General features: G+C 47.0%; 1 protein-coding gene across 1 annotated transcript; it reads left to right on the forward strand.

Annotated features, from left to right (window-relative positions):
* The first annotated feature begins 3,266 nt into the window (after positions 1 to 3,266).
* On the forward strand, positions 3,267 to 8,526 carry LOC135579406 (alcohol dehydrogenase 1). Its single transcript, XM_065062361.1, has 9 exons — positions 3,267 to 3,571; positions 4,308 to 4,409; positions 4,606 to 4,747; positions 5,043 to 5,130; positions 6,098 to 6,317; positions 6,433 to 6,693; positions 7,007 to 7,142; positions 7,692 to 7,830; positions 8,300 to 8,526. The coding sequence occupies exons 1-9, from the start codon at positions 3,554 to 3,556 to the stop codon at positions 8,322 to 8,324; spliced, it is 1,131 nt and encodes a 376-aa protein (XP_064918433.1). The 5' UTR covers positions 3,267 to 3,553; the 3' UTR covers positions 8,325 to 8,526.
* The last annotated feature ends 2,811 nt before the right edge of the window (positions 8,527 to 11,337 follow it).

Here is an 11,337-nt window from a genome sequence, read left to right on the forward strand (position 1 = left end):
GCACATGGAACTCACTTTACCCTGCTATAAAAGTTAAAACTGATTCTCTTTACTGGCATTTAACCATATAATATCGATTTGTAACCTCTTTGTCCATCATCTTTCTGTTCCTTTTATAAGCACTCCTTGGCAGCAGCTCACAGTTGAGTATATGATAAATCTGGTGATTCTAGCTGGTTGCCAAATTACACACGACTACGTGCATCCAATATTTTATCGTGTGGTATTTCTTTCCAGGGTAGCAAGGGAAAGGACGCATTGCTCTTTGCAGTAGTTTCTGTCATTTAGTTTATCTGTTTCAGCTACAATTCTATTTTAATAAATTCTACTGCTCAGTTTCCAAAAATAAATTAAGGGTATAAACGCTAAACAAGGGGAAAGCTTTTTGCTGTAACTGGCTTTGTTTGCACAGGAACAAATGGGATAAAGTAGCCTAGAAATCAAAAGAAGACTAATCAGATCAAACAGATCAACAGAGTCCCATGGGGCAGAAGGAGCTCCTTCCTCATGCCATGGGCGGCTCTGCCACACCGCTTGTTTCAGCGGAGAACTGCCTTTGCCCCCCTGGTGAATAGGCTGCCCAGCAGCACTTCCATGCAGCTGGAGCCACTGTCACACCACAGGGCCACCATTGCCCAAGCAAGAGCTCAGCCACCTGCTGGGGCATTGTACAGTTGCCGGTCTGCATTGGTGAAGCCAGAGATGGGCCCAGGAGATTTGGGAGCTGGGGGTCCAGCCCCACAACAGCAAGTGCTGCTGCTGCTGCTCCTGCTGACCTTCTTCTTGCCCCATGAACCAGGGCTGGAACACGCAGTAGCCCGTACCAACACAAACCTCTCCGGGCAGCTCCCTGTACACATAAGCATGGGTGATAGGTCACATGCGGGATGGTCATCTTAGCCTGGTCCTCCAACAAGGTCCCTTTCATCAAGTCTCTTATAAATTACCTTATCTAATTCCTCAGTACAAAACAGCGCTGTGAGAACTAGGAGAGCCCAGGGCCCCCACCCTTGCAAAACTGGTTACACATGAGGCAAACGGCTGCGTCCTTAGAAACCTCCCCGATTCCTGACAAATTCTTCACTTACTACCCAATCAAAACTCAGCACGGGAAACCTCTAGGTCAGACCTATACATCCATCCGGAATGATCTGAGCATTTCATTACCTGATAGACAAGGAAATTACTGCAGAGATTAAAATTTAAGGTCACCATGTGTCTGATTTTGAAGTAAATGGCATTGAAGTAAATAACAGACTTCAGTACTGGAGGATGTCTCACCACTGAACATCTTACCAACTTAACACTTCCAAGCATTTCATAGAAAACAGATGTGTTGTGATTTGTTTTTTCTTTCACTTTGTATCTCTCTCTTGGGGATGTTTTAGTCATTTGTCAGTATGGGTTTAGATCTTTTGCCAGTTTACACAAGGCCATCTGATGCTTGGGAAGCAATATAAATAAATATGAACAAACATCAAGAAGGGTTAGTTGTTCCCATTAAAGAAAGGGAAGGTTTGGTAACCTTTAAGTGTGAATACAGAGTAAATGGGAAGAAACAGGCAACTCCTAACAGTTTGCACAAAGTCAAACATAAAGCATCTTACTGCTTTCTGCACTGGTAACGTGGAAACAGGAGCAGAGGCTCTTTCTATCTCAGCAAACATGGGCAACATTGACTTATCTTTTGCAAGTACTAATCAGAGCTGGCAGGCTCTCACGTGCGTGGGAACTGGGTAGAAGAGGCTGGGAAATAAGGGGACCGTGTGCTACTGAAGACTTGTTTGTGTCAACAGGAAGAGACATTGAGCAGCCCAGCTATGTTAATGATTCAATGAGACGTTTACCAAGAGATTAGACTTTAACATAAAAGATCCTTAAACACGTGTGTGTATAATCAAATCAGTTTGCAAAGCAATTAAGCCCCTAACTTCACTCATTTGCCTCTGGGGGGTTACCTTTGCAGACACAGCTCAAGATTTCTCCTGGACCATAAAATAATTGAAGTGCAGCCCGTTTGAAGACTTCTGATCTCTTTCAAGGCAGGTTGTGTGTGAACTGGATCACTACTCAAAACTGAGGGGGTTTGATTCCACTTTATTGATCTCACCTGTGCTAGCATGGATTCAGCAGAAACAAGAACATAATAATTTGTCCATCCTCAGAGTATTCTAACCAAATGTTTTTGGTGGAGACCAAGCTAGTTTATTGTAGCTGCTAAGGTACATTTATCTCCTGACATAAACAGAAGCCAAAGAAGGCCTGTTTAAAACGCACTTTTGAAGACAGAAAGGAGTACTGGGCAGTAGAGTATCCTTCATATACCAGATACATTTTTTTGCCAAGGCATTCACTGTTATCTGAAGGGTGGAGAATTTAACAACAGTCTTCAGAGCAGCAGCAGAAGAAATAAAAAAGCTAGGGAAGAAAGAACAACAAACTTGCTCGTTTCTGTCCTCTTCAGGATCATGCAAAGCCCATTTCTTTTGTTGTAATCCATCAAGCATAGTAAACACATGCTGTTACTATCTTCGTTTGGATTGTTGCTGGGGTTCAAACCAATAAACTCATGAAATCATTCTTGTTAGGGACATTTTATAAGGCAGCAATCTAGTTTTGTTTTCACATGGAGGAATGAAGTGGCTACTGACTGGGGAATAACAAGTAGTTCGTACTGTCCTAGAGTATTTCTCCCTGCAGATCCCCATCCACACTCAGCCGAAGATTAATTTGGGTGTGTGGTTGTGCAACTCTGGAAAGAATGTTTCTGACAGATCTCCGAAATGCCTCTGACCCTGAGGTTCCCCATGTAAGTTCAGGGCCACATGCAGCAGCTCTGTGAGAACCAGGAAAGCCCAGGAGAGCACACACCATGGCAGAAGTGGTTACACACGAGTGAAACTAAAATGTCTTTAGAAAACCGCCCCCTTCCTGACATATTCTCCCATTAAAATAGCTGCAATACCACAGACAGTTAAGCTTCACTCCAAAACAGCATGAGGGCTTGTCCACCATTACATGATTTCACTTTCTTTTTTTTCTTGTTTTAATTTTCACTCCTTTCTCAGTTACTTGGGTTGAACCACTGCCAGGTGAAATGCTAAACCTTGACAACAAGGACACCCGAGCAGTGCCCTGAACCTCCTCCCTCCACATTCACTCAGCCAGATTTCTCTCCTCTGTTTTGCTGCCTGTCAGGCAGGGAGGGCAGGGCAGGGCACGACCCGAGGGCAGAGCCACCAATAAAAGCCTCCCTGGAGGAATTCTGCCCACTCCAGTGCAGAGCGGTTGCCACCCATTGCCATCTCCCTGCTGCCACCAGCTCCTCTGCTTAACACTCCCTGTGCTCCTCTGCGTCCTGCATCAGACACGGATTAACCACAGCCCACTGGAGACTGTTCCACACCAGGATTCCCCACGCTCCCTGCGGCTGCCCAGGAAGGCTCCTGTTCCACAGCCAGGACATTTCGCAACACGGGGCTTTGATCAGACAGACGGCAGCTTCCCTCCAGCCTGCTGCACACACAGCAACAGCTGTGCTAACAGAGACCTCATGGCCACTTCGGGAAAAGTAAGGACAACTCATCTCCCTTCTTCGTTCCTCAGGGGGCCTGTTCTTGGGGAAATACTCTGCAAATGGCTCAGCCTGTGCACCTCTACTGCACACCCTCTTTCCTCTATCATTACTCCACTAACCCCTCCAAACTCCTCCAGTCACACAACCTTCTGCTTTCATACAACCGCACATGTCGGTACCTGCCTTAGGCAGTGCCTTCCTCTCCCGTTCTGCCCAGCAGCTCAGGAGTGGAAACGCTGGATCGTTCCATCCTGAAAAACACCCTCCTGCTCAGCCCCGCTGTGTGTTCCCGCACTGGCAGGCAAACGCAGCTCTTCAGAGGTGCAGTCTTGCAGCCGCTCCACTCCACTCCTGCATTCAGCTGTTTCCTTGCCAAAACCACTTTCTAGCTGAAAGCTGAATTTTCTGCTATCAAACCAGCTCTGGGGTGTGGGACATGCCACACACAAATCACGCCTTTGGCAAGGGAAAAAATCATCCAGCTTCCAGGCAGACAGGGACCATTCCATAAGGGTCTTAGAGACCCTCAGTCCTCTATCTTACCAGACCAACAGCAAAGCTCCTAACAGGCATTTCCCTGGTACTAAAAGTGCTGCCCCTCTGGCCAGAAGATCCAGCAGCACATGCATTGCTGTCAAATCTATGCAGTATACTTGAGACTCTTCCCTTCAGGGATATTCTCCATGTCACCTACCAAAGTCAGCAGCATAACCCACTCTGTTGCTTCCAGGTCATCAGATGCAGAGCTGCTGTTGCCTGGGCTGTGGGCAAACCCCTCTCTGTTGAGGAGGTGGAGGTTGCACCTCCAAAGGCAGGTGAAGTTCGTATCAAGGTAAAAATGCATTCCAATTTTTTTTTTTTCTATCTTGTCAGAATTGCTCTTCTTGTGGGTTACACCTGTCAGGGATCTGTCCCCACCCATAACCCATAATAGTCCAGAGCAGCACTGTGAAAAATCCTTCCATAAATTGGGTTAAACAAATGCCAGAGTGTTTCTAGAGCTCAACTGCTTTTTCTTCTCCAAACAGATTGTAGCCACTGGCATCTGTCGCACAGATGACCACGTTGTCAAAGGCTGCATTGCTAATGTGGAATTTCCAGTTATCCCAGGCCACGAAGGAGCTGGGATTGTGGAAAGCATTGGAGAAGGAGTGACCTCTGTGAAGCCAGGTAAAACACACACACACCCAGCTCTTAAAGCACATGATGTTGCCCAGAGTTCAGACATTCAACCACCCTGCTCCTGCATCAGTGGCTCAAAACCTGAGTACACACTGGTTGCACTGGGCTGCCTCATGCACATTCCGGCTCTATTCCCCATGCACACGAGCGCTTCCTCAGGGCAGAGAGAGCAGAGGGTTCCTGGTAGGATGCTGCCATGGGAAAGCTCCACAGAGGCTCTAGCAGGCAGCACCCCTGAGCCTGCTGAGCAAGCAGCACCTAACAGGGATCTGCTTTGTTGCAGGAGACAAAGTCATCCCTCTCTGTATTCCTAATTGTGGGGAATGCACCTTCTGCCTGAACCCCGAAGCCAGCTACTGCGTGAAGTCCCAGTGAGTCTGCTTCTCCCTCCCCTCTACTCAAATGGGGTCAGCTGTCTCTCAACCAGTCTGACACCTCCACATGTGCTTTACTTGAGAAAAACAAATAATGACACAAAACTGGTAGGAGTGGCTGACACGCCAGAAGGCTGTGCTGCCATCCAGAGAGAGCTGGAGACTTGGGAGGGGAAAGATTTAATGAAACATAACAAGGGCAAGTGTCATGTGTTGCATCTGGGCAATGACAACCCCAGGTTCCAGTATAAGTTGAGGAATGACCTGTTGGAGAGCAGTGTAGGGGAAAGGGACCTGGGAGTCCTGGTGGACAGCAGGATGACCATGAGCCAGCACTGGGCCCTTGTGTCCAGGAAGGCCAATGGTACCTGGGGTGTATTAGAAGGGGGGTGGTCAGTAGGGCAGAGAGGTTCTCCTGCCCCTCTACTCTGCCCTGGTAAGACCACACCTGGAATATTGTGTCCAATTCTGGGACCCTCAGTTCCAGAAGGACAGGGAACTACTGGAGAGAGTCCAGCACAGGGCAACAAAGATGATGGAGTGGAATATCTCCCATGTAGAGGAAAGGCTGAGGAAGCTGGGGCTCTGGAGCTTGGAGAAGAAGAGACTGAGGGGTGACCTCATGCATGGTTATAAACATGTAAAGGGTGAGTGTCACAAGGATGGAGCCAGGCTCTTCTCAGTGACAACCAACGGTATGACAAGGGGTAATGGATACAAACTGGAACACGGGAGGTTCCATTTAAATATGAGAAGAAACTTCTCAGTGAGTGTGACAGAACACTGGAACAGGCTGCCCAGGGGTTTGTGGAGTCTCCTTCTCTGCAGACATTCAAATCCGCCTGGATACCTTCCTGTGTAACCTCATCTGGGTGTCCCGGCTCCATGGGGGGATTGAACTAAATCATCTTTTGAGATCCCTTCCCTTACTTGATGAAAAACAAATGCATGTGCCTCCCAACAGCTTCTCAGAACCACAGAACCTGATGCCTGACAAGACCAGCCGGTTCACTTGCAAAGGGAAACAGATCCACCACTTCATGTGGGTCAGCACCTTTGCAGAATACACCGTGGCACCGGAGTGCGCCGTTGCCAAGATAGATTCTGCTGCACCCCTGGACAAGGTCTGCTTGCTCGGCTGTGGGTTTTCCACCGGCTACGGGGCTGCCATCAACACTGCCAAGGTTGGTATTCAGGCGTGTTGAGCATCAGCCCCATGGCTGCTCTCGCACCCTCTCGCACCCTGTGTGACAAAACCTCCTGTTCACGCTGGAGACTCACAGGGCCCCTGTTGTGCAGGTAAAACCAGGCTCCACCTGCGCCATCTTTGGCCTCGGAGGAGTTGGCCTCTCTGTTGTCATGGGCTGCAAGGTGGCTGGAGCTTCCCGCATCATTGCCATTGATATCAACAAGGACAAGTTTGCCAAGGCCAAGGAGCTGGGAGCCACTGACTGCATCAATCCTCAGGACTTCAACAAGCCCATCCAGGAGGTGGTCACTGAGATGACCGGCCATGGCGTGGACTACTCCTTTGAGGTCATTGGGCGTGCGGATACCATGGTAGGTGGCATTTCAGCACGTGTCCTCTCTCCCGTGTCATTCATGGGCTCCCGCCAGGGCAAAGTTCAGCCCTGCAGGCTGTTCCCTGCCCGCTCTCTGCACTACGGGACTCCCCTTTGCTCAGGAAGGCCGCCTGTGGGCTTTGGGAGAAAATGATGTATGAGTCTTAAAATAGATACTGAGCAGTGCACGTTTGCTGTGCCAGGGAGTCAGTGTGTTCAGATTACAAGGAGGGGCAGACAGTCACACAGAAAGAAAGCTTTTCTGACAAACTCATCAGTGCATTCTCTAATTAATTTGCCTGTCCCATTAGATTGCTGCCCTGGCCTCCTGCAATATGAACACTGGTGTCTTCGTGATGGTTGGGGTAGCACCTTCTGATGCAGTGATTTCTGTTGATCCTCTGCTTCTGCTGACAGGGCGTACATGGAAGGGGACTCTGGTCGGAGGTAGGAAACTCAAGACAACATTTTAGACATTTCAGTCTTTTCCCTTCACGGTAATTTCCAATTCACAGTATCACTGAATGGTTTGGTTTGGAAGGGACCTTTGAAGGTCACCTAGTCAAACCTTTCTGCTGCGCATAGGGACATCTTTCACTAGAGCAGGTTACTCAAAGCCTTGTCCAACCTGACCTTGAACACTTCCAATCATGGCACATCCACAACTTCTCTGGGCAACCTGTTCCAGTGTCTCACCACCTTTGTCATTAAACACTCTTTTATCCACCAGTATCGTCCAGTCTTTCACAGTTTAGCCCCATCCTCTTAAATTTGATGCGTTACGAGAAATAGGTACCATACATCACAAGAGCGCAGCCTCAAGTATATTTTACAGGTAGGCACAGCCTGGCAGATGGGACAAGCTCGTGGTCAGCTCTAATATTCTGCTCAGAGGAGAGCTACTACACTGTTGGCACCAGAAAACTCTATGAACATTACATTATCAAAACAGCATTTCTCTGATGATTCACTGCAAGTGATTTCTCCTGTTTCTAGGTTCGAAGGGAAGAAATTTTATCCCCAGATTAGTTTCCAGCTATCTGGAGAAGAAATTCAACTCAGACTTGCTGATCACACACACGCTGCCATTTGCTAAAGTGAACGAGGGATTTGCGCTGTTACATGCAGGAAAAAGGTGAGATCCTGACCAGCACAAGTGAGGTACAGCACACGACACATCCACCCAAAATTCAAACTGCCCAACCCCTCTGGCAGGCAGAGCACGCAATGTTCCCTTCTCAGAAAGCATCCGAGACTTTTGAGTAACAGGGACGACCGTTTGTAAGCACAGGACAGGCAAAGGAGAACGAGGAGTAAGGGGCATCCTTGCCAACAACAGCATAAAAGCCAAAGGAAGGAGGAATGTATCTGACAGTGGCAGCACAAGACTTTGGGGAGGGACAAGGTGCCTTAGCTCCCGAGGGGTTCCATTCAGCAGGTTTGGAAGGCTGCCCTGTTGCTGCACGTCACATGCAGCAGAGTTAGGACGACGCTGGATGAGAAAGACGCAGCCGGTCCTCAGGCACACCTGCCTGCCCCGCTGCCTGCTCCTGAACACTCCCAGACACAGCACTTGTAACTCCCCCCTTCTTTTCCCTTTTCAGTATTCGCACTGTCCTGCTCTTTTGAAGGACACAACTGTGGGAGGCTGAGCAGAGGGACCAGCACAGCAGACCACCTCCCTCCTCACCCAGCACCTCACTTCGTGAATGCAAACGAAGAACTGGCCAACACTGGTGCCACTGCCAGCTCTCCCGTGCCCAGCCAAGACCCAGGAGGATGCCTCTCCCGAGAAAATGCTTTTAGCAATAAAGGCCTTCAGTCAAACTTGTCCCATGCAGTGCACTCCATCAACAGAGTCCCACGGGGCAGGAGGAGCTCTTCCTCATACCACAGGCCCTTCCATCACACCCCTGGTCCCAGCAGTGAACAACTGCCTCTGCACCCTCCACTACTGCTGCTTCCCACCGTTACCCACCTTACACACTCATGCCCACACGTCTCAGTCCCCATCTCAGCTGGGTGAATGCTGCAACTTCAACCATAGTACAGCAGGGAAATGACAGCTGCTGCTGTTCTCTGCTCTCACTCGCGGGTCCACAATATTATTTGCTGCATGATGTTATCCTCAGGTAAAAGCTGACGCTCCAGCCCTTTTCATATAAACATGAGGTTTTCTTATCAAATTACTTTGCCCTATTGTCTCCTAATTTTCACTTCCTGAATTCATGTTTGTTGTATTTTTAGATCTTCTCGTCTCCTCACCTCCGTCTGGTGGCTTTTCTCCTAATCTAGTTTTATTCTTGATAACAACATCAGAGAAATTTACAGACTAGAATCAGGAAGAGAAATTTCAAGTGCGTTTATGTCCTCTTTGTCCATCATCTTTCTGTTCCTTTTATAAGCACTCCTTGGCAGCAGCTCACAGTTGAGTGTATGATAAATCTGGTGATTCTAGCTGGTTGCCAAATTACACACGACTACGTGCATCCAATATTTTATCGTGTGGTATTTCTTTCCAGGGTAGCAAGGGAAAGGACGCATTGCTCTTTGCAGTAGTTTCCGTTATTTAGTTTATCTGTTTCAGCTACAATTCTATTTTAATAAATTCTACTGCTCAGTTTCCAAAAATAAATTAAGGGTATAAACACTAAACAAGGGGAAAACTTTTTGCTGTAACTGGCTTTGTTTGCACAGGAACAAATGGGGTAAAGTAGCCTAGAAATCAAAAGAAGACTAATCAGATCAAACTATCATAAATAATCTTAATGGCAGTAAACCCCTCCTAATTTTAGTGCAGAACATGACAGGTTTATTCTAGGTCTACGTGATAGTTCCTACAGCAGCAAAGGAAGAGACTCAGATGTACTGCAATTGCATCCTGTATTCAAACAGAGCATTTCACAGAAGAAATCTGTCCGGTCCCTCAGGGACATCATTTGGTGCACAACATTCATCTAGGGATGTGCTGCTGTTCCAGGCACTGCTCCATTGATCCTGTCCTGCCCAAACCGCTGTGCAGGATCACACGACTCTGGGCTGTGTGTTGCATGGAAGGCCTTTGCTGATTCCTTTGAGTTCAGAATGGAAATATACTGAACACATACTCATTTCTCCTAATTTCCGTTCCTTCCTTCTGTATTTGCTGTGTGATCAAAGTTTTACAAAGCCTGAAGTACAGAGAAGCCTAGCAACCACCTCGATAGTCAGCAGAGCAGAAATAACTCCTCTGTCAACAACTACTTAAGTTTTATACCTGTGAATGAGCCCTTTGCATGGACACTTGTAATGCAAACAGCTTTTCCCAGAGATGGCAGTTGCTCTGAGAAAAAAAATACCATCAGCACAGATCTGCCATTTAACTAGCAACATGTCCGGTGCTTTTCTTCTGTTCAGCAGGTATCCCTCCAATCCAGTGGACTGTTGGGGCACATTTTATACAGTATTCAGAGTATCCAGGTTATTCATATTAATGTATCAGTATATTAGTGCTCAGTGCGGTGGCTCTATTTAACTTGGACAGGGTACAGAATATTCAGCAACAATTAAGCATTTGAGAGGTGTTCTATATTCAGTTAATTCCCTGTACTTTCCACTTCCCTGGGCAGCCTGGTCCAATGGCTGACAACCCTTTTGGTGAAGACGTTTTTCCTAATGTCCAATCTAAACCTCCCTTGGCGCAAATTGTGGCCATTTTCTCTTGTCCTTTTGCTTGTCCCTTGGGAGAAGAGACCAACCCCCCACCATGTTCCGGCCCTGGGGAACACCACGTGAGACTGGCCACATATGCATTTAAGAAAGTGCAGCTCACACAAAATTGAATGGTTTGCATCGAAAGGCAATAAGGGACAGTAGCTAGCGCTATATTATTTGAAGCATATACAGAGCAGTAGATAACTTATCATGTAACATTTATACACATTCCATGGATGTGCTCTCCTTCTTGCAAATGCTGTTGTACTTTTCATAGATTTCCAGCACCAAGTCCCACATAGTATTACAGTACAACTGTGCAAAAACTTTTCCAGAGAACACAATTGCCACTGTGAGCAGGTCATTCTGCTAAACAGACCCTTCTTTTGCTGCTGAACATTGGACCCATAACACTATAATGCCTTCTGGCCTCTTTTGAGCAATTCTTATCCCAATCCGTAGCCCTTTGAACTTCTGAAAAGCCCTCAGCACAAACAGCAATTACACAGCACATCATGAACACACAAAAAAGTTATCAAAGATTAACAAATTCCATACTGTCTGCCAAACTACAGTAACTTTTGCACGTGGAACTCACTTTACCCCGCTATAGAAGTTACCCATAATTCTCTTAACTACTTTTAAAGGATAAAAGGATAAGGTCAGAGGTAATGAGATAACACCAAAATGACTCGTTAAAAGTTTTGAGTTTTAGCACTTCCCTACCAAGAAAACACTAGAATAAAGTTCTTCTCAGTAAACAGTGTGTTTCCCTAATACTTCATGTGCATCTGCACAGCCTTAATTTGATTCCAGTGACAAGTCTCAAAGAAAGTAATGAATTAGCCCTGCAGCTCTGTAGTAAATATAAACACATAATAGGTTTGTGCAGGGTTGGGAAAAAAATCCCACCATACCGATGTATTAGAAACAAACCACCTTCTCCGTC

Source organism: Columba livia, chromosome 4 (assembly GCF_036013475.1).
Source record: "Columba livia isolate bColLiv1 breed racing homer chromosome 4, bColLiv1.pat.W.v2, whole genome shotgun sequence".
NCBI lineage: Eukaryota > Metazoa > Chordata > Aves > Columbiformes > Columbidae > Columba > Columba livia.